This window comes from Aquarana catesbeiana, linkage group LG06 (assembly GCF_042186555.1).
Source record: "Aquarana catesbeiana isolate 2022-GZ linkage group LG06, ASM4218655v1, whole genome shotgun sequence".
NCBI classification, from domain to species: domain Eukaryota; kingdom Metazoa; phylum Chordata; class Amphibia; order Anura; family Ranidae; genus Aquarana; species Aquarana catesbeiana.
This window is the reverse complement of record NC_133329.1, coordinates 266211740-266236309: the sequence shown is the minus strand read 5'-3', so window position 1 is coordinate 266236309 and position 24570 is coordinate 266211740. Positions and strand designations below refer to the sequence as shown.

Sequence of the window (24570 nt, the reverse complement as noted above, 5' to 3'; positions counted from 1 at the left end):
ATAGGTATATATATAGTGCCTATTAAATGGGTGTCTACTACCCAAAAACCGATGCAAAAAATAAACAAACAAATATGTACTCAATATGTAAATTCCTGAGTGTGAAAAGCTGATTGCCTGACTCAATATAAAGTGCAACACACCCCTTAATATATATAATAGGTATAAATAAATAGATGTGTGGATAAGTGCAATATACATACAGTAATCGTTAATAAACATATGCAATAATCATATATAAAAATTAAAACAATGTAAAAATTTAAGGTGATAATGTGAATAAACAGGTGAACATGTGACTGTTATATGCATTGGGTTAAGGTGCTAATGTGCCAGTGAAGGGATCCGTTCTGGTGGGATTTTCAATGAGTAAACACTCAGTGCGTGCCTTATCCGTGCTCCTATAGTGACTGCACTCACCAGATCCTTCACCCCCTCTTGAGGTCTCACGCCTCCACAGTATATGCCACTGTGTAGCAATGCAAGGTAACTCCGTCCTTAATGTAGATTATGGGGAGGTTCTATTATGGAAAGAGAAAGAGGGAGCCCACATAGCGTGATACTGTATAAAAACTAGTTTATTGATGCAAAAAAAAGGTACTCACATTCGGTAAGGATTTAAAAAGCATATATTGCTGACACAAGCTTCTGTGACAGGAAGTGATGCAAGGACGTATTCTGACTCCGCCCTGCGCGTTTCGTCACTCTGACGTCACCTGGAGCGTGCAAAGTGCTTGCTACAGTTCCTATTTATAATGATTTGGTGTTTTGCATAACGTATTGATAATTTCGGCCACCATTTTGTGAGTGATTTTTCAGACCGAAGTCCCGTCGGCCATTTTGGGTATGATTTGCAGACTGAAGCCTCTATATAAGCAGAATGGTGTGAATTGTTTACAGTCTTAATTTGGTTAGGCAATTATGGAGATATCCGCAAATGTGTATTAGCCCCTTGATAAAAAGAAATATAAAGAGATATCTCAATTAGGGGATGTTCTCATATTTGTTAGAGCGGCCGCGATGTGTGAGGACCGTCCAAGATCCCGGCGGCCATTTTGTGTGTGATTCCGGAGACCGAAGACCAAAACAGTCACCGCGGCCATTTTGTGTATGACTTCAAAGACTGAAGCCTAACCATAGAAACATCCCGGTGGCCATTTTGGATATGATAATGCAGACCGAAGTCCCTCAGATGTTGAATGCTTATGCATTATAAGTATGCTGCTGAGTCTGATCTGAATCAGCGTAGATTAAATAAATTCTGTCTGTAGACCTCCATTATTGATCTGCAATACGTTACATGCAAACTACCTATATCAACTTGACATAAATACAATAAAATTAAATATGCATAATAAATTACTATAACCAAGTATCCCGACATACATATGATCAATCAACATGTATAATATATATGTAAATAATATATACAGACACATAGTTAGAATTTATGGCAAAAATTACATAAAAACATTTTTTTTAATTAAGGTATAATAGTACGATGCTATATATGTGCAATGCTTATATGAAAAATTTATAAAAACGTTCTCAATTAAATCAAATCTTAAATTGGTTAAAAATGGTTAAAACTAATAAAAAATGTAAAAGTGTATGAAGCCTGAGACAGAGTGAGAGTCTGATAGAATATTAAAAATAATTACAAAACAATTAAGGTCTATGTCTATATTCATTCCCTTTGGCTGGAGAGTGTCTAATTGGAAGATCCATTTAGTCTCATTTTGGGAGATCTTGGTTTTCTTATTTTCTCCTCGCCAATGTCCTTTGATGTTGTCTATGCCGTAAAAAATCATGCATGTGGGGTCCTTCTTGTGGTAGTCCCTGAAATGTCTTGATACACTGTGTTTGTCGAATCCATTTTTTATGTTGTTAATGTGCTCTCGGATTCTTACATGCAGTTCTCTTGTTGTTCTACCCATGTACTGTTTGTGGCAAGGACATTCTAATACATACGTTACGTGGGTACTGTTGCATGTAATCAATTCTTTTATAGTGTATTTGCTGCCTCTTGTCATAGAGAAAAAACGGAAAATTGTATACTCACCTTTCCGTAATTTTCCTTTCCTGACGCATTTTCATGGCAGCACACACTGGGTTGTGACTCCGCCTCCACATCTGACAGGATTGGACTAGCTATAAAAGTTGAAGAGAGATGACCCCCACCATTCTCTGTATATATCATCTTAAGAACAGGGTGGGGACCTGTGTGCTGCCATGAAGATGCGTCAGGAAAGGAAAATTACGGAAAGGTGAGTATACCATTTTCCGTTTTCCTGACGCCTTCATGGCAGCACACACTGGGAAATAACTCGCCAGTCGGAAGGGTGCAAAAATTAAGGTTTTATTATTCTAAAGAGCTGTGGAATTGGCTTTAATAATGGATCTACCAAAGTCTGCTGTTGTAAGTTGAGCAGAGTCAATTTTGTAGTGGGAAGCAAATGTATGCTTGGACGACCAGGTCGCTGCTTTACAGATTACTTCTGGTGAAACTCTGCAGTATGCTGCCCATGAAGTTGCCACTGCCCTGGTTGAGTGCGCCCTGAAGCCTTCTTTGATCATTAGTTGCTGAGTAGAGTATGCCTTTTTGATGGTGCTAACCAGCCAGGATGCGATTGTTCGAGAAGTTGCTGGGTGACCTCTCCTAGGTCCATGTGGGATTATGAGAAGAGCATCCGACTTTCTGAGGGAAGCTGTAGCTTCCAGATATTTGGTAATGACAGTTTTGACATCTAATGCATGAGGCTCGCCTTGGTCGTTTGTAAGGGATGGAAGGGTGATATCTTGATTATAATGAAAGGAGGATGATACTTTGGGAGTGAAAAGCTCCGAGGGCCTCAGTACCACTCTATCTGGATAGAAGACAAGGTATGGTTCTGATATCAGTAGTGCTTTAAGTTCTGAAACTCTTCTCACAGATGTGATGGCGATAAGGAAGGTCAACTTCAAGGTCAGGTTCCAAATTGAAATAGACTCAACCGGAAAAAAAGGAGGTTTTGATAATGCGTCAAGCACTGTAGAGAGATCCCATGCCGGAAATGTGGGTCTTCTTGGAGGTCTGATTTTTAGGCAAGCTTTCATGAACTGGATCACCAGAGGGTGAAGAGCCCATCTAATGCCTGTTTTAGCTGATAGGGCAGAAACCTGGACCTTAAGGGTACTTGAGCTCAATCCTTTATTGATACCCAACTGAAGGAGTTCCAGAACTTGCAGTGGCTCTGGTGATACTGGGTTCCAATTTTTTTGTTGGGCCAGTGAACAAAACCTATTCCAGACTTGCGAGTATGTTTTGTTGGTGGTGTTTTTGCTTGCCTGTAAAAGAGTTGAGATTACCTCCTGCGAGCAACCTTGCTCTAGCAACCGAGTCCTTTCAATTTCCATGCTGTCAAGTGTAATCTCTCTGGTGCTGGGTGTAGGAATTGACCCTGAGATAGGAGGTCTGCTGTTACCGGAAGAAGCAGTGGTTGTTGCAGGCTGAGCTGTAGTAGGGTTGTGAACCAAGGCCTCCTTGGCCAAAGAGGAATCACTGCTATTACCGTGGCTGATGAACTCCGAAGCCTGGATAAGAACCTCGATATTAAAGGTACTGGTGGAAAAATGTAACCTAGCTTGAAATTCCACGGATGGGTCAGACAATCCACTCCTTCGGCTGACGGGAAAACCGCCCTTGCCAGAAATCTCCGACATTTGGTGTTTGCGGGGGTATCTGCTAGGTCGATCTCCGGTATTCCCCAAGTTCTTGAAAGGAGGGAAAAAGTCTGTTGGCCCAATGACCACTCGTTGTTTGAGAGAAGTTCCCTGCTTAAATAGTCGGCCAGCATATTCTGAGCTGCTGGGACATATACTGCTTTCAGGTCTATTAGATGTACTTGTGCCCAATCCATGATGGGGCGAACTTCCTCCATTAATGTGCGACTCCTCGTACCCCCTTGCCTCTGAATGTATGCTACAGCAACTCTGTTGTCCATTTGAATTACAACGTTCTTCCCTGCCAGGTATGGAGTGAAGGCCAGGAGAGCCTGAAAGGCTGCTCTGAGTTCCAGTATATTTGATACTATACCCTGAGCTTGAAACCTCCACTCCCCTGGGCTGCTAGATCTTGGTAATGCGCTCCCCATCCCTTCTGGCTGGCATCTGAAGTGACCACCTCTGGCTGTGGAGGAACTATAGGTTTGTACCTCTTGAGGTTGCTGGACCGTGTCCACCACCACATCGATTGCTTCACATAGCTGTGTATGTAGATTGTCTGAAGCATTGAGACTCCATTCCACTGCCTCAGAAAGGAATTCTGCAAGATTCTCATGTGCCATTGGGACCACTGGATCATGGGCAGGGTTGCAGACATAGAACCGAGGACACTCATACACACTCTGGCTGGTAGGCGTGTAGCTGAGATTACCCTCTGAATTTTATGGATCAGAAGAATGATCTTCTCCTGAGGAAGCTGTACTCTGTTCTGGATGGTGTCTAGTTCCGCCCCCAGAAATACCATCTTCTGTGTGGGCTGAAGTTTGCTTTTCTGCCAGTTCACTAGCCACCCGAAACCTTGCAGGGTAGAAAGTAAGATTTCTCGGTGTTGAATCAGGACCTGGCAACTTTCTGCTAGAAGAAGCATGTCATCCAAATAATGGTGTATTCTTAGACCTCTCTCTCTGAGGTATGCAATGAGGGGTAGAAGAATTTTGGTGAAGGTCCTGGGGGCTGACGAGATGCCGAAGGGTAGACACTGGAACTGGAAGTGATGCTGGTTGATTGAAAAACGGAGAAATTTTTGAAAGGCAGGATGTATTGGAACGTGAAGATAAGCGTCCGATAAATCTACGGACAGCATCACATCTCCTAGATTCACAGCTAATAGTATGGACTGTAGGCTTTCCATTTTGAAGGATTCTAATTTGATGTTTCTGTTTAGTCTCTTTAGGTCCAGCACTGGCCGTAAATCCCCTGTCTTCTTTTTTACAAGAAAGAGAGGGGAGTAGAATCCTCTGCCTCTCTGACACAGCGGAACCTCCAAAATGGCTTCCTTTTGTTTTAGTTCTGTTATGTATTTTAGAAGGATCCTTCTCTTGCCTAGAGAAGACGGGAGTTTTGTTGGAAGAAAGTGATTTCTGGGAATCTTGTTCAAGAATCTCCACTTGTGACCGAACTTGATCGTGGAAATGGTCCAAGGGTCCTTGATGTTTTCCGACCATATTTGAGTGAATTTTTTGAGTCTGGCGCCCACCCTCGGAGGATGGGCGGGCGTACCTTCAAAAGGACTTCTGCTGTTCGCCAGAAGGGGTGGCCTTGGTTTTCCGCATCCTCAGAAAGGATGACTGTGTGTTCCTCCAGTTTCTCTTAAACTCTTTACCCGGCCTATAGGATTTTGCTTCTCTGTACCTTTCGGGAAGGTTACCCTTGTAAACTGGACCTCTTGATCTCTTGGGTCATCTGTCAGAGGGAATGAGGCTCGATTTTCCCCCCGTCACCTTGGAAATGGCTGCATCCAATTTGGAGCCGAAAGGAATTCGAGCCATCATAGGGGATCTTGCACCAATTTGTTTTTGATGCTGCGTCAGCTACCCAGGGTTTTAGCCACAAAGCTCTCCTTGCCATAACTGAGGCTAGCATAGCCCGAGCCGAACACCTGATAACGTCCACGGTGGCTTCTGCAATGAAATCGCCTGCTAATTTAAGTTCCTGTAGAGACTAAATTACTTTCTCTAAGTCTGCTCCCTGCTGGAGAGATTTCTCAATATTGACAGTACAGCCCGAGATGGCTCTACCAACCGCTGCTGTGGTGACTGCTGGTCTACAAGCGCCTCCTGCTGTGGAGTAGGCTTTTTTAAGTTCCAGATCAATCTTCCGATCTAGAACGTCAAGGAGAAGAAGGAGACGGCGTCCTCGATGGGAAGGGTGACATGTCTTGCCAGACGCATCAGGGAGGCATCCACTATAGGAGCGTTAATTAAGGAGTTGACTTTAGGCTCTTTAAGAGGAAACATCTTGGCTAGTCTGTTGTTTAGGCTAGGCCTCTTGTCGGATCTTTCCCATTCGTCTTTGATTAAATCGTTCAACTCCTCAATAAAAGGGAAGGTCTCTGGGTGCCTCTTCAGGTTTGGAAAATACTTCCGAGTCTTCTGAGGCGCTTCCTCAGACTCCTCCCAACCTATGGCCTCCTTGACTGACTTTGCAAAGGGTTCGACCAGAGAGAAGTCAAACCCTATTGGGACTTCTGGATCCTCGTTCTCTGAAGGGGATTCTGGATCCATCCCTACCTCGATTGCTGAGCGAGGAGGAGCCATGGAAGTACCTGGGTCTGACGTGGCCGGCAGGGGTGTTGTTGATTCCATTATGGATTCTCGCACAGATTCCCGAATAAGTTTGGTTACTTCTCTGACGTCTGATTCTCTTTCTTTTGTGGCCTCATTGAAGCACGTGCAACATGCTAATTTATCTGGCAAAGCGGAGGCGCCACAAACCCAGCAGGTATTAGCTGCGGGGCGGGTGTAGGCTTCGTCCGTGACGTGACCAAGGTGATCTCCCATGACGTGATCTGCTACGTTGAGAGTGACTGTGGCGTGAGCGACCATGGCGAGAATGACTGTGGCGTGAGTGCCTGTGACGAGATGAGGAGCGTGACCGGCTCCTGCGGGATCTCCTGCTTGAGGTATGGCTTCATCTCTCTTTGCGTCTTGATCCAGACCTGGAAGGGCTGTCAGAAGGAGTCTTGTTAGAAGAAATGCTCTCTTTTTTTCTCTCTTCAATATTTACCACTGAATGCGGATAGCCCCTTACCTTATTGGCTGAGGATGGTCTGCTAGGGCAGTGGTTAACAGTGACTAAAAAGTGGCACGCTCATGTAATAATTGTCTACATATAAGTGGTACCCCTTTCCGAATAAGGGTGATACCAAGTCCTACACAATCTTTCCCTCGTAAACCATAAAACTACATGTATAGCCTGTGGCCCTTTCACAGAGCTTATACACCTTGACCCCGTATCTGGCACGCTTGCTGGGAAGGTACTGTTTGAATGACAAGCGGCCAGAAAACTTTATCAGGTACTCATCAACGCAGACAACTTGATGGGGAGTAAACAAGTCTGCAAAACGTTGGTTGAAGTGGTTTACGAGGGGCCGAATTTTGTAGAGCCAATCGTATCCAGGGTCTCCACGAGGACGACAGAGTTAATTGTTGTTGAAGTGCATGAACTGCAAGATCTGCTCGTATCGTGCCCTGGTCATGGAGGCAGAGAACAAGGGCATATGGTGAATTGGGTCAGTGAATCAATATGACCGCAACTTACTCTTTTTAGTTATGCCCATGTTGAGGGAAAGGCCCAGAAAGAGCTTAAATTTGGAAACCGTAATTGGTCTCCAATCTCTGGCAAGGGAGGACTGGGGAATAGTGGCGATGTGTTGACCAGCGTACAAATTGCTTTGGTCCACAATAGATCTATAGAGATCTTTGGTGAAAAACAGCAGATAAAAATCAAGTGACGTAAAATCAACTGTTTCCACCTGAATGCCGGGTTGGCCAGTGAATGGGGGAAGTACGGGTGCTGCAGAAGTGGTGGGTTCCCAATTAGGATTGGTGAATGCAGCAGGAAGGGCACTATGGGCACAACGGGCCTGTGTTTGTCTTCTTGGTGGCAACGGGACGCTACTTGTGCTTGCCACCTCACCAGCTTGAACTGCACTTATGGGACTCGCCACGTCACCACGTGATACTGCAGTGCTGGATTGACTACGACCAGGGTGTACTAGGCCGCTGGTGCTTACCAGTTCACCAGAAGGAATAGCGGCGCTAGTACTGCTCTGCTCAATACGAGGGACCTGCGATTCTTGCACATCAACGACAGAAGAAGAAGATTGGGGTCTGGTACGCCTGACCTTGGCAGGGACCACAACTCTGTCGTCAGAGCTATCTGTCATGGAGCCGCTGTCCTCTACAGGGTCGTATTCTGAGCCTAAATCTGACAGATGAGTGACTTCCTCTTCACTATCTATCATGCTCAGAAATGTGTAGGCCTCTTCACTAGTGTACCTTCGATTTGCCATTTTGGGCTCTAAATTTAGTGGTACACTAGTGAGACTCACGGGTAAAAAAGCTCCTGACTGTTAGCGACTGTATCAAAACGCTACCAAAAAAACTATTAGCGATCGCAGGGATCAGGCCTGACTCTGCGAACGCTGCAGTTATGTGTGTTTTTGTTTTGTAAGTGACAGTGATCGATCGATACTGGACTTGGGTGAGATGGGCTGGGCTAGGCGGAGGGGCTAAACGCAGATCCTAGCAGGTATCTGGGCTGATCCCGCTAACACTGTGTTTTTGAGAACCCTAAACTGCTTGGGACGCTAGTATAGATCTGATCGGATCAGATATTTATCCATTCAGATGCTATACCACTATGGGAGGTGTATGCTGCGTGCGTGGGTGTTAGCGGTACTGGCACTAACCTGACGCTGCCTGGGGCGATGCAGACCCTATCTGACCCTAAAACTTAACTTATATCACTGCCAGGCGATCAGGGGGTTAAACCTTTATTAGGTAATAAATGGCGGGTTCCCTGAAACTATAAAAAACAAACTAACTAACCAGCGTCACCCGTAACAGTTATATGGTGATCACTGGTGAAAGGGTTAACTAGGGGGCAATTAGGGGGTTAAAACCTTTATTAGGTAGTATATGGGGGTCCCTGACGCTATAAAACACTGACGGCGAACCTAAATATTTACCACCCTAACTAGCGTCACCTGTGACACTAATAGAGCGATCAGAAAAATGATCGCTTAGTGACACTGGCGACGGGGGGTGATCAAGGGGTTCAAACTTTATTAGGGGGGTACCCTAGACCTAAAGGGGCCTAACACTAACTGCCCTACCACTTATAACTGTCACAAAATGACACCAATGCAATAATCAGAAAAAAAAAAACTGCTATTGGTGTCACTGTGACAGGGGGTGACTGGGGGGTGAAATGTGTGCCCGGAGTGTTCTACTGTTAGTGTAGTGTTGGTGCACTTACTTGGATGTCTTCTCTCCTCGGCGCCGGAACAAAAAGACAGACACGAGGAGAGATGACATCACTTCCTCTGCCTCTGTTTACGTTACAGAGGCAGAGGAAGAAAATAAATAAGATTTCCGCGCTCACAGACCAAAGGCTTGCAGCCTCCCCTTACTCACCCCCCACAGGGATGAGATAAGCAAGAAAAATGATATGTGAATAGGGGCAGATGGCGCTACCTGAATTGGATAGGTAAAAATGTATGTTAGCTAAAAGGCTATATATCCTGTGTACTCTCCTCAAAGTGGGCTAAACAGTGCATTTGTTCAAAAAATTATATAATAAAAATAAAAATATATTGGAAGTATATTTTAAAAATGTGTGTATATGTGCCCAATGGGATTAATATCCCATACCTATAAGTGCAGACAAATATAAACAACCATGCAGAAAGAATATATATATATATATATATATATATATATATATATATATATATATATAAAGCAAGTATACAAACAATTCATCAGGTGGTGACACCAAATTATAAATACTAAGTGTGACAATAACACACCCCCCCTAGTGGTGTATAAGGGGTTAACGTAGACCAAATCCTCCTTCCAACTGTTACTAGCTGGAAATGACTATATACTCAGTCCACGGCCAGTGCCGTATATTGATTGAATATTCACACTGTATCGCCGCTGTGCACAATATATAAAGCTGGTGAGGCAAACCCAGCCCTCTTCTTTACCATGAGAACAGACAATTGTGAGTTGTGACAGCATATAAAAACCAGAATATGCCGAAAATATATCAAACGTGCCAAAGATTAAAATTAAAAAATGCAAAATGATTGGTGAAATAATAAAAGTCAGTGTTGTGAAAATCCTAATTAACAATCAGTTCATTCAGGAGTTCCTGCGTAGAGTGACTTTAGTGATGGCAACGATAATTCTCCAGTGACTTAGGTGCTCCCCCTCAAGGGTCCCCACTCACCAGCTCCCCGCACCCCTGCAGGGGTAATAGGTATGTAGTACCACCGGTGTTGTCTTGAAATCCAATGGAGTTGTTCCTAAAAGACTTCTGCTCCGGGTGTGGGTGTCCTTCACGATTAGACTTTTTCACAAAGTTCCACAGCCAAAGACTGAGCACCAGAACTTTGGAACTTTGTGAAAAAGTCTAATCGTGAAGGACACCCACACCCGGAGCAGAAGTCTTTTAGGAACAACTCCATTGGATTTCAAGACAACACCGGTGGTACTACATACCTATTACCCCTGCAGGGGTGCGGGGAGCTGGTGAGTGGGGACCCTTGAGGGGGAACACCTAAGTCACTGGAGAATTATCGTTGCCATCACTAAAGTCACTCTACGCAGGAACTCCTGAATGAACTGATTGTTAATTAGGATTTTCACAACACTGACTTTTATTATTTCACCAATCATTTTGCATTTTTTAATTTTAATCTTTGGCACGTTTGATATATTTTCGGCATATTCTGGTTTTTATATGCTGTCACAACTCACAATTGTCTGTTCTCATGGTAAAGAAGAGGGCTGGGTTTGCCTCACCAGCTTTATATATTGTGCACAGCGGCGATACAGTGTGAATATTCAATCAATATACGGCACTGGCCGTGGACTGAGTATATAGTCATTTCCAGTTAGTAACAGTTGGAAGGAGGATTTGGTCTACGTTAACCCCTTATACACCACTAGGGGGGCTGTGTTATTGTCACACTTAGTATTTATAATTTGGTGTCACCACCTGATGAATTGTTTGTATACTTGCTTTATATATATATATATATATATATATATATATATATATATATATATATATATATATATATATTCTTTCTGCATGGTTGTTTATATTTGTCTGCACTTATAGGTATGGGATATTAATCCCATTGGGCACATATACACACATTTTTAAAATATACTTCCAATATATTTTTATTTTTATTATATAATTTTTTGAACAAATGCACTGTTTAGCCCACTTTGAGGAGAGTACACAGGATATATAGCCTTTTAGCTAACATACATTTTTACCTATCCAATTCAGGTAGCGCCATCTGCCCCTATTCACATATCAGAGGCAGAGGAAGATTGTCATTCGTTGGGAGCGATCGCGAGGGGGTGGCCACGAATGAGTGGCCTCCCCCTCAGCACGGATCGCTTCCCTAATGATGCCGACCGCCTCGGGCACCAGGTACATGATTTTGCCTGCCCGTGCCATTCTGCCGCAGTATATCTGCGTTAGGCGGTCAGCAAGTGGTTAAAACACCGTTATAGAGCTGGAGATTTGTGTTTAGACCTTTTTTCACAATACAGTGCAGTAGTTAAGAGTGCTTAAAATATTGATTACTTGTGGCTCCTCATTTAATGACCAATTTTTTTAACGACCTGGTCGTTTGAACGGAACCTGGTCGTTAAGTGAGAAGTACCTGTATAGGTCAGCCCCTCATACCTGTATATACACCAGCCCCATCCTCACACTTGTATGTATGCGAGACCCCCCTTTGCACACCTGTATATACAGTAGGGCAAAAAAGTATTTAGTCAGCCACCAATTGTGCAAGTTCTCCCACTTAAAAAGATTAGAGAAGCCTGTAATTGTCATCAAAGGTATACCTCAACTATTAGAGACAAAATGTGGAAACAAATCCAGACAATCACATCTGAATTTTGAAAGAATTTATTTGCAAATTATGGTGGAAAATAAGTATTTGGTCAATATCAAAAGTTCATCTCAATACTTTGTTATTTATCCTTTGTTGGCAATGACAGAGGTCAAACGTTTTCTGTAAGTCTTCACAAGGTTGTCACACACTGTTGCTGGTATGTTGGCCCATTCCTCCATGCAGATCTCCTCTGACGTTGGGCAACACGGACTTTCAACTCCCTCCAAAGGTTTTCTATGGGGTTGAGATCTGGAGACTGGCTAGGCCACTCCAAGACCTTGAAATGCTTCTTACGAAGCCACTCCTTCATTGCCCGGGCGGTGTGTTTGGGATCATTGTCATGCTGAAAGACCCAGCCATGTTTCATCTTCAATACCCTTGCTGATGGGAGGAGGTTTGCACTAAAATCTCACAATACATGATTTCATGTACACGGATCAGTCGTCCTGTTCCCTTTGCAGAGAAACAGCCCCAAGGCATTATGTTGCCACCCCCATGCTTCACAGTAGGTATGGTGTTCTTTGGTTGCAACTCAGCATTCTCTCTCCTCCAAACACGATGTGTTTCTACCAAACAGTTCTACTTTGGTTTAATCTGACCATATAACATTCTCCCAATCCTCTTCTGGATCATCCAAATGCTCTCTAGCAAATCTCAGACGGGCCCGGACATGTACTGGCTTAAGCAGGGGGACACATCTGACACTGCAGGATCTGAGTCCCTGGCGGCGTAGTGTGTTACTGATGGTAGCCTTTGTTACGTTGGTCCCAGCTCTCTGCAGGTCATTCACTAGGTCCCCCCATGTGGTTCTGGGATTTTTGCTCACCGTTCTAGTGATCATTTTGACCCCACAGGGTGAGAACTTGCGTGGAGCCCCAGATCGAGGGAGATTATCAGTGGTCTTGTATATCTTCCATTTTCTAATTATTGCTCCCACAGTTGATTTCTTCACACCAAGCTACTGGCCTATTGCAGATTCAGTCTTCCCAGCCTGGTGCAGGCCTACAATTTTGTTTCTGGTGTCCTTCGACAGCTCTTTGGTCTTCACCATAGTGGAGTTTGGAGTGTGACTGTTTGAGGTTGTGGACAGGTGTCTTTTATACTGATAACAAGTTCAAACAGGTGCCATTAATACAGGTAATGAGTGGATGACGGAGGAGCCTCTTAAAGAAGAAGATACAGGTCTGTTAGAGCCAGAAATCTTGCTTGTTTGTAGGTGACCAAATAATTATTTTCCACCATAATTTACAAATAAATTCTTTCAAAAATCAGACAATGTGATTGTCTGGATTTGTTTCCACATTTTGTCTCTCATAGTTGAGGTATACCTATGATGACAATTACAGGCCTCTCTCATCGTTTTAAGTGGGAGAACTTGCACAATTGGTGGCTGACTAAATACTTTTTTGCCCCACTGTATGTCAGCCCCCCTAACACCTGTATATATGTAAGCCCCCTTCAAAACTGTATATATGTCAGGCCTCCCTCACACCTGTATGTCTGTCAGATTTTTTGAAAAGCCATATAACGGGATTGTGCTTAACCACTTGCTTACTGGGCACTTAAACCCCCCTCCTGTCCAGACCAATTTTCAGCTTTCAGCACTGATGCACTTTGAATGACAATTGCGCGGTCAAACAACACTGTACCCAAATGAAATTTTTATCATTTTTTTTCCCACAAATAGAGACTTCTTTTGGTGACATTTGATCACCTCTGCGGTTTTTATGTTTTGTTAAAAAAAATGTAAAAAGACCGAATTTAAATTTATTTATTTTTTTTTATATTTTGTTATAAAAATTTTAACACAGGTAATTTTTCTCCTTCATTGATGTACGCTGATGAGGCGGCAGTGATGGGCACTGATGGGTGGCAATAATGGGCACTGATCGGTTACACTGATAGGCAGCACTGCTAGGTGGCACTGATTGGCACCACTGGTGGGCATTGATAGGTGGCACTTGTGGGCATTGATAGTTGGCACTTGTGGGCATTGATAGGTGGCACTCATGGGCATTGATAGGTGGCACTGGTGGGCACTGTCAGGTGGCAATGGCAGGTGGCACAGATGAGGCATATTTGCATCTTCCTCTTCGGGACCGATGTCCCTTGCAGATGAGCCGTTGATCAGCCTTTTTTTTATCCTCACACTGTCAGCGTGTGGAGAAAAAATACAATTACCGAGCTTTTGTTTACATCATGTGATCAGCTTTCATTGCCTGACAGCTGATCACATGGTAAGGGGACGGGACCGGCCCCTTACTCAGATCGGTGATCACCCGAGTCTCAGTGACTCGGTGATCACAGCACACTCTGCGTGCGCCCTGCAGCGTGCACAGAGGAGGCCGTCGTATGAAAATTCCGGAAATTCAGGTCCGCGCTGTGGCCGTCATTCGGCTATAGCGCAGACGTCAAGTGGTTAAAGACAAAATAGAGCAATATGTCTAAAAACAATTTTTATTTCATATATTCAAAGTTAAAATCTAATATAGTTAAAACCAACACGACAAATTCATATGGGCATTGTAAAGAGGTTTCTGCTCAACATGTTTCACCAGAACTATGGCTTCTTCAGGATACTTATAAAGCCTTGTACACATTCACTATAAGTGAATAAAGAACATTTGTAAGGTCACAATACAAGTAAAGACCTTAATGGTCTACAAATTCAAACTAAATCATTACAAAAAACATTCTTAAAAACAATATTTTAATATATATGTAGACATTTATAACATCATAATATAGGTCCTCTGACAAAAGGTTCTCACCCTGGGTGTAGATATGATTTGGAAAAACAATGGAAACTCATAAGTGGATAACCTTGCAGAATATCAGTGTGTCATAGAGAGAGTGTTTCCCCTAGTGGAACCTGCAAAAGTGCGAGATCAGCTATCGTTGAGAAGAGGGGTTCTGAAGAGGTTAACTTTACTTACTATTATTTATCTTTATATTATATTATAAAATTACCAAAACCCCCATAATCAGTTGATATATTGTACCCACCATATCCAAGATGCTGATCGCAGAGATATAAAGTTTTAAGATCTCATGACCACCTTTTCCACTGCTTAAGAGCCAATATTTAAACATCGAACAATTTGATGGACGAGGATTACCTATATAAAAGTACATAGGCATAACTGTAATGCCCTGTACACACGATAGGTTTTTCCGATGGAAAATGTGTGATAGGACCTTGTTGTCGGAAATTCCGTGTGTATAGGCTCTATCACACATTTTCCATAGGAAATTCCGACACACAAAGTTTGAGAGCTTGGTATAAAATTTTCCGACAACAAAATCCGTTGTCGGAAATTCCAATAGTGTGTACACAAATCCGACGCATACGCATGCTCAGAATAAATTAAGAGACGAAAGCTTTTGGCTACTGGCCCATTTATAGTCCGACGTACGTGTTTTACGTCACCGCATTCAGAACGATCGGATTTTCCGACAACTTTGTGTGACCGTGTGTATGCAAGACAAGTTTGAGCCAACATCGGTCGGAAAAAATCAATGGATTTTGTTGTCGGAATATTCGATCAATGTAATAAATTCACTTAGGCTCCTCACACAGTCATCTCACCTCAATACAAATTGGCCTTCGATAAACAGGGAAGAGGGAGAGCTTACCATTTGCATTAAAGCAGAGTTCCAGGCTTTTTTCCGTTTATTAAATGTCAGCAGCTACAAAAAGTGTAGCTGCTGACTTTTAATAAACAGACATGTACCTGTCCCACGGTCCAGCGATGCGGGTGCCCAAAGCCCCGCTCCTCTCCGCCACGCCATTATTGGAACTGTGGGCACCCAGCCGTGACAGCTTGTGGCTTCACGGCCGGGCGCTCATTGCACATGTGCAAGTCTCGCTGCGCATTCCGAGTGGACAGGCAATCTTCTGGGACCTGTGACGTGTCCCAAAAGATTGCCTAGCGGGAGGGGCTGCCTAGGGGGAGAGGAGGAGTCGCCTAAGGGGTCGAGAAGCGGAAGAAGGAAGTGGGACAGGAAGTCCCTCTCTAAAGTAGGCACCCACCCCCTCCCCCAAAAAATGACTTGCCAAACGTGGCATGTAAGGGGACAAGGAGTGCTTAAAGCAGAAGTTCCACTTTTGGGTGGAACTCCGCTTTAACCAGTTTACTCCTGATAAGCAGAACAAACCAAACACATGAATGGTATCTTCAAACTAAGAGAGTCCCCTAGAATAAACAAATGCAATGCCATGTTGGTATGCACCTAAAAATATCTCCACCCACTGAATGTTTCTGTTATGCAGGAATCACCTACACAGATCTCATATATCGCTGCTTGCAAGTAACCACCAGGGTGAGCGGCTGTAGCAAATCAAGCGCTGCCCTGAGGGTCCTTATATACCCCCTCTATCTTGGCAGCACCAAAATGCAGACGTCTGTTTGTCACCCCCTGCCACCCCCACTGGTCTCAGCTGTATGGTAGATGAATTGCCGTACAAGCCAGATCCCGCACATTGAAAGTAGGGATGAGCCAACGGTTCGGCCCGAGCTTAAGTTCGGGCCGAACTTTCCTTGTTCGGACATTCGTTTAACAGCCGAACAAATGGGTCTTTCGACCGTTTGTTCGGCCCCCTGAACCGACCACAAGGCATTGCGGCACTGAACAGTGCATTGCAAGCCGTGATTGGCTGAAGCAGTGAAAGCTTCAGTCAATCAGGGCACAGAGCACAGTCAGAGTCATGATTGGACACTGTCATCATGACATTATCCAATCATGGCTCATTCCCGCCCCACAGTATAAAAGTATTCTTTCAATGGCAGCCATTTTCAGTGTGATTTTGGTGTGGAGAGAGATAGAACAGGGCTCTGTTCAGTGCTATTAGTTAGTGTGCTATACTGTGCTTTTTTGCTTCAATTGTCAGTGGAGAATATTAGTTTAGTGTCAGTCCAGAGATAGTGTGAGTGTAGTGAGGAGGACCATCATTCAGCTTTTCATAGTGTGCTGCTAGAGTAGGGACAGCTCAGATAGTTTCACTGTAGTGTAGTGAGACTGTGTCAGTAATCTTGGCATTAGTATATAGCTAGAGTAGGGACAGCTCAGATAGTTTCAGTGTAGTGTAGTGAGATCGTGTCGGTAATCTTGGCATTAGTATATAGCTAGAGTAGGGACAGCTCAGATAGTTTCAGTGTAGTGTACTGAGACCGTGTCAGTAATAGACATGTGCACACTGAAATATTTCATTTCGGAATTTCGTTTTCGTCCGAAAAATAACGAACATGCATTCGGATGAAAACGAATGCACATGTCTAGTCAGTAATCTTGACATTAGTATATAGCTAGAGTAGGAACAGTTCAGAAAGCTTCAGTGTAGTGACGGTTGAACACTGTCTATTTGATTGCGTTACTGCCAGTTTAACGCCATATAGTTTTGCATGCGTTACTGCCAGTTTAACGGCATATAGTTTTGCGTGCGTTACTGCCTGTTTAGCGCCATATAGTTTTGCGAGCGTCACTGCCAGTTTAACGCCATATCGTTTTGCGTGCGTTACTGCCAGTTTAACGCCATATCGTTTTGTTTGCGTTACTGCCAGTTTAACGCCATATAGTTCTGTGTGCGTTACTACAAGTTTAACGCCATATAGTTTGGTGCGTTACTGCCAGTTTAACAGCATATAGTTTTGCATGCATTACTGCCAGTTTAACGCCATATCGTTTTGTGTGCGTTACTGCCAGTTTAACACCATATAGTTTTGCGTGCGTTACTGCCAGTTTAACGCCATATAGTTTTGCATGCGTTACTGCCAGTTTAACGCCATATAGTTTTGCATGCGTTACTGCCAGTTTAACGCCATTTACTTCTGTGTGCGTTACTGCCAGTTCAACGCCATATCGTTTTGCTTGCGTTACTGCCAGTTTAACGCCATATAGTTTTGCGTGCGTTACTGCCAGTTTAACGCCATATAGTTCTGTGTGCGTTACTACAAGTTTAACGCCATATAGTTTTGTGCGTTACTGCCAGTTTAACGCCATCTGTGTGTCACTGTACGTTTGGCGCATTATATTGCAGTATATTATATTGTATCCGTGTCTGTGTAGTGTGAGTACTCAAATTCAAGGGCACCAATAACCTCTTTACATTGATTAAAGTGCATCTACGTACAGATTTCAACTTCTCCTTTACATTTGCTTATAAGCACCGCTCCCTCCCTCCTAATAATGTCTGAGAGAACAACAAGGCGAGGCAGATGTTCCCTTGGCACTGTAAGGGGGCCAGCAACAAATGTGTCCACAGGCAAAGGTGGACGTGGTGGTCAGTGAGTTTGCCCGTGCTATCCAGCCACAGCATGCAGAGGAGGTGGTGGACTGGCTTACTAAACCTTGCTCATCCTATTCATCTTCTGTCACACAAGCAGGGACAAGTTTGCAGTCCCCTGCAGTTGCCAGAGTGGATAAACCTGCCTCCTTGTCCACATCTATTCCTGCCATAGCCCTGACATCAGTCATTGAGGAGTCAGCTGAGTTATTTGACCACAGCGTCAGGCACTTGCTCCTTGATGATGCCCAGCCATTACTGGATTTAGATGCTGGTTCTGAGGTTGAGGATGACAGCCTATAGGTCTGGCTTTCAGAATACCCAAAGAGTGTCACTCTTTGGGTATTCTGAAAGCCAGACCTATATGCTGTCAGAATAAAATAGTCGGGCTCAGATCTTACCAACGATCGGAAGGGGATGTAATCCTATGTAACGAGCAGACACCACCATCGATCCGAAATCTCGGATGGACGCCGCGTCCCAGAGGATACACTAAGGCATATTATTTATGCCCTTCAGGTGAGAGTTCTGTGAGCACTTAGCGGTGGTGTGTTTATCACAAAGTTACGAGATCAACAATCAACACTGTGTTTTCTTTTGGATTATATATACTATTATTATACACTACTATATACCATTACTATTGGACTTTTATAAACTATTGGACTATCTTCACTTATACAGTCACTATTGGGATAATTTGTGTTTTCACTTTATTGTAATGCAAATATTCATCATTGTTTTTTGTTTGTGTTTTTATTTTTTTAGGTTTTGCGCAAGATCACATGTATATATATATATATATATATATATATATCTTTATATATATATATCTATATATATATAGATATATATATCTATATATATATATATATATATATATATAGATATATATATCTATATATAGATATATAGATATATATATCTATATATAGATATATATATATATCTTTTCAGTTTGCTTGTAGTAAGTGGTGTTCACTTTTGATTTTGCAGCAATTCCATTCCCACTGAATATTTAGTTTTTACTTAGTAGCGCAGAAGTCCTTCCTTGGATCATTTTGTAAGGCAAATTCTTGCTTACATCAAGAGTATCTCTATAGGGTTACGGTGGGAAGGCACCACCGACACCCAAAGACCAATTTTTGTGCACCTGTCTGACAGGTGCATATCAATGCAATTTTTTACAGCAATTCAAATTCTTGCTTTCATCAAGATTATCTCTATAGGGTTACGGTGGGAAGGCGCCACCGACACCCAAAGACCAATTTTAACGCAACCATTACTACTATCCAAAGTCAAAGTGACACCAGAATGTATCCAAAAAATCTCTAATCTTGTTCCCAGTGCACTACATTGTGGCCCCATCATACACACTGGCTCCCTTGCTGTTGCTGAGCAAAATAAAGGCAGCTTGCAGGAAAAATTTCATTTTTTTTGGCTTTATACATTCAATTATTGCTGCAGCAGATTCTAGACATGGTACAGATCTGCCACTTTACAGTTAGACAAAGGGGACCCCCCTGGTACTATATTGGAATGAATTTTTCATTTTTAGGTATTCACTTTAAAAACCAAAAAAATCACTGCTCATTTAAAAATGACATTTTTCACAAACTTTTTTTTTATTTATCCATGTCCCCAGGGCAGGACCCGGACCCCTATAACCATTGTATGCCTAATTACTTGCATTTAAGCCTTCAAAATGGGCACTTTTGATATTAAATGTTCGGGTCCCATTGACTTTAATGGGGTTCGGTGTTCGGGTGCGAACGTTCGCGGTGTTCGGAAGTTCCGGTCCGAACCGAAGAGGGGTCCGTTCCGCCCATCCCTACTCCTAGGCCCTAGCCCCTTCCTCCTGTTAAATGCCCCCACAGCAAGCAGCTTGCTATGGGGGCACCTAAGCCAAATCACAGCTCCCTGTGTCTATTCAGACACGGAGCCCCAACCCATCCTTGCCCCTTCTCTCTCCTGATTGACTAGCTGACTTTGGCTGACAGCAGCGAAAGCCAATGGCGCCGCTGCTGTGTCTCAGCCAGTCAGGAGGGAGAATCTTGGACGGCTGATACACTTGTGGACATTGCTGGACAGAGAGGGATTTCAGGTAAGTGTTAGGAGGGCTGAGGGGGGCTGCTGCACACAGAAGGCTTTTTATTTTAATGCATACAATTCATTACGATAGAAAAAACTTTTGACTTTACAATCCCTTTAATCAGTTGCCACCCGCCCACCGTCATATGACGGCGGGGCGGTGCAGCTCTTGTTCTGGGCCGCCCAGCTCTTGTTCTGGGCACCGCGGCGATCGTGGCTGCACCATGTTGCTAGGACATGGTGCGACACCGATCTGTGTAAAGAGCCGCGTCCGCGGCTCTTTAACCATGTGATCGGCTGTGTCCAATCACAGCCGGTCACATGTAAACACGGAGATGCCAGAGTGCACTGACAGAGTGCGAGGAGAGGAGAGCCGATCAGTAGCATCTCATTACAGGGGGGCAGCTAGGGAAGTAATCAGGGCACTGATCATCAGTGCCCTGATTACAAGATATAAATAAAGTGCCACAAATAAAGAAAAAACCATGCCCACCAATGCCAGCATACAGTGCCCACCAATGCCAGTGATCAGAGCCCACCAGTGGCAGCAATCAGTGCCCACACTGCCCACAAGTTCCACAAATCAGTGCCCATTAGCCATGCCAGTCAGTGGTGGCAATTAGCGCTGCCATCATTGCCCATCACTGCTGTCCATCATTGCCCATCAGTGTCGCCCACCAGTGTCACCCATCAATGCCCATCTGTACCGCCTATCCATGCCGCCTATCCGTGCCCACCAGTGCCGCCTCTCAGTGCCTGCCACTGCCACCTATCAGTGCCCACCAGTGCTGCCTATTAGTGCCCATCAGTGCCACCTAACAGTGCCCATCAGTGCCGCCTATCAGTGCTCATCAATGCCACATATCAGTGCCACCTATCAGTGCCCATAAGTGTGGCATATTAGTGCCTCCTCATCAGTACCCATAAGTGCCGCCTCATAAGTGCCACCTCATCAATGCCCACCAGTTCAGCCTACCAGTGCCCATCAGTGCCGCCTCATCAGCGCACATCAGTGAAGGCGAAAAATTACTTAGTTACAAAATTTACTGACAGAAAAAAAGTAAAAAAACTATTTTTTTTCAAAATTTTTGGTCTTTTTTTTTTGTAAAAAATAAAAAACCTAGCAGTGATTACATACCAGCAAAAGAAAGCTCTGTTTTTGTGAAGAAAATGATAAAAAATTTGCTTGGGTACAGTGTAGTATGACCGCGCAATTGTCATTCAAAGTGCGACAGCGCTGAAAGCTGAAAAATGGCTTGGGCAGGAAGGGGGTGTTCGTGCCTGGTAGGCAAGTGGTTAAGTAAGGTCGTCAGTATTTCAGGATGGATCAGCTTTCAAATATATATACCATTGTTTGTAGATGCTATGACTTCACACCAATTAATATACACTTACTTGTTTTTTTTTTTTTTTTTTTACCAAAGACATGTAGCAGAATACGATTTGGCCTAAATTTATGAAGAAATTTGACTTTATTGGATATACAGTAGTGCTCATAAGTTTGAAGGCTTGTCAAGGTTCGATCTAGGTCAGCGTCAGGTTAGTCTTAGAGTCAAGCTCTGGGTCAGTATATTTTGGGAAGATTTTTAAAGTATTTTTAAAATTTATGTCAGTGTAATGCCCCGTACACACGGTCGGATTTTCCAACGGAAAATGTGTGATAGCACCTTGTTGTCGGAAATTCCGACCGTGTGTGGGCTCCATCACACATTTTCCATCTGAATTTCCGACACACAAAGTTTGAGAGCTTGCTATAAAATTTTCCGACAAAATCCGTTGTCGGAAATTCCGATCGTGTGTACACAAATCCGACGCACAAAGTGCCACGCGTGCTCAGAATGAATTAAGAGACGAAAGCTATTGGCTACTGCCCCGTTTATAGCCCCGATGTATGTGTTTTACGTCACCACGTTCAGAACGATCAGATTTTCCGATAACTTTGTGTGACCGTGTGTATGCAAGACAAGTTTGAGCCAACATCCGTTGGAAAAAATCCATGGACTTTGTTGTCGCAATGTCTGATCAATGTCTTACCGTGTGTACAGGGCATAAGTGTGTTTTAGGTAGGATAAAAAAAAAGGAAGATGTACAGTATTGTTACTGGGCCCTACTACAAACAACAACTAACATACTGTATATGGTATCTCTGCGATCATCAGGAGCAGGAGAATGTATTCTGATGTTATCACACTCTATTTAAAACTTAAAGTGTATCAAAAGGCAAAACCTTTTTCTTTTGACGAAGTATTAGAACAAATGTCAGGTTTTATTGCTGTCTGTGCCCCCCATTAGGTAGATTTGCCCTCTCTATTTGTCCACTTTACCATTATCATCAAAAGTGAAAGTAAAAGAAAATCCCAAATTTTGAGTTGTCCCCAGAACAGTAATAGAGGGGAAATCTTCCAAAGGGGACACTAGTTCTTAATGACCCTGTTGACACCGCCGGAGTTCTTGACTTTGGAGGGATTACCTCTCACTTCCTGTTTTGGATATGGGACAGGAAGTAAAAGAAAATCTCCCCAATGGGACACATATGGCAAAAAAATATGACAGGGGAATAACCCACCTTTACTCTATCCAAAATGAAAAAAAAAAAAACGTTTTGCCTTTAGTTCTGCTTTAAACTTTGGCTGCTGTTTACCTTTAAAGTGCCATGATCTTTCACATTAAAAACACTGCAAACAAAGCATCCATCTGACCATCTCTTCCATTTCACACCAAACAGGTGCTCAGCATAGATTTATGGGTGATAATTATGCTACAAATATTGTATATTTCAAGGCTATGAATATATTTTTTGCAGTGCAGTGTTAAAATGCATAGCAGTATCTAACCTTTAGACTGTGAGACATAGTTGTTAGGTCAGCATTATCTGTGGAGAAAGCAGTACAATAAAGTAAGGAAGAAACTTTGTTCTTGTAGTACAGATGATAGGACATGCTGATCTCAGCAGTTGCTGTGAAATGAGTCACACAACTTTTTTCTCCTCCTCTCTCAGCAGCTTATACCCTCTGCAACTGTTCTGGCTGAAAACCATCATTAATGATGACGCTCAAACGGCATCTGCTGCTTATTTCCAACTCAACGCTTCATGGCGGGGGATATCTGGAACACTGCCAAGAACATATACAAAAGTTTTTAGGGGTGTAAGTGAATGCATTAATGGCTTGTGATTGTTACTACTGGTGTGGATTTTGGCGTTTTTATCTTTATTAACCAATCTAATCACTCATTCTGAAATTGTTCTGTAAGGAATCATCAACAGAATTATTGCTACCGAGTATGGGAATGATTTGCCAGATCAGACATTTGATACTGAACTGATAAATATATTATATATACAATTCCACTTCCCATGCAGCATATCGGTAGGGCTCTCCATACCATGTGACACAGAGAGCTATTTATTTACTGAGTAATCTCACATTTTAAACAAAATTGTTCTAGATGTGCACAGCTTCTGATGGTTTATATTTTTCTTCTTTTTAGACAAGTGAAACGAGTCCTGTTTGTGCCTTATGCGCTTCATGACAGAGATGACTATGCCAGGACTGCCAGGCAGAAATTTGAGAGTCTGGGTAAGTGTGAGTGACAGGGTTTTATCCTCTGTTATTTGCCTGCAAAACTGTAACAAATCACAAGTTTTATACATTCTCTCTGCCAACTGAGAAAAACAGGAAGTTTGTTCCCAGCAGTAACTTCAGCAAGTGAAAGACTTCAAATGCTTCCCTTTACAAGTTCTTACTGCATTATAATAAAAGACAAAGCACAACGCTTGCGATATCTATTCTATGTTAATTAATCGTTTTAAAATGATCCTGTTTATGTTTTGATCACATTCAATGTGATATTTCTGTACAAGAGGCATTTTCCAAATCCTTTTATCCTATGTCTGCCTTGCTTAGTTAATGGTTACTTAGCTTAGTAAAAAGGTATAGCTGTGTTATGCAAGGGAAAGTAAAAGAGCAGTAGGGTCAAAGCTTTTTTTGCCATACTTCTCTTGTGGGTCAGTAGTACACTTACTTTTGTTCACCCAGAGTAAGTTGATAGCAAGCTTTTGCCTGCTGTCAGCTGATGGAGTAAAGCCACTCCAGGCTATGGAAGGATCCTGACAGCTGGTTGTGCCTCTCAGCAAGCTGTTTTCCATGGTCTTGCTTCCTCCTCTCACCTTTGGACTGTCCCCTGTTGGCATGCTTACCTATTACCTACCTAAGGGGCAGTGTTTTCCAAGCAGCGCAGCTCAGAGTCAGGAGGGACATCACCTGGGTCAGGTTGAGAGGTATGAACTGTTCCTATGAATCACTACTCCCAAATACCCTAATTGTGAAACCAGTTGCAATGGGGTATCTGCTGGTATCGAGGCATCCGAGGAGTGCAATGCAAAGATAACAGATTTTCCCCAGTTAATGCATATGCCGGATTATCTACCAAAGGTGTTGATAAGTGATAGGGCAGCTCCCAGTGAGTTTGAAGTGTTCCTAAGGTATAGCAAGGTATCGTC

The 24570-nt window shown here is 43.2% G+C and overlaps 1 protein-coding gene across 4 annotated transcripts in view; it reads left to right on the top strand.

Annotated features, from left to right (window-relative positions):
* LOC141146764 (alpha-aspartyl dipeptidase) overlaps positions 1-24570 on the top strand; it is a 123170-nt gene that overhangs the window by 26510 nt on the left and 72090 nt on the right. For 2 of the 4 annotated variants that reach the window (XM_073633315.1, XM_073633318.1), the window contains exons 2-3: positions 23068-23215; positions 23559-23647. In XM_073633315.1, the coding sequence (XP_073489416.1) occupies positions 23112-23215; positions 23559-23647 (193 nt within the window). In that variant the 5' untranslated portion in view covers positions 23068-23111. The remainder of the gene's footprint in view (positions 1-23067; positions 23216-23558; positions 23648-24570) is intronic. The other 2 variants (XM_073633316.1, XM_073633319.1) reach the window with 1 other exon arrangement.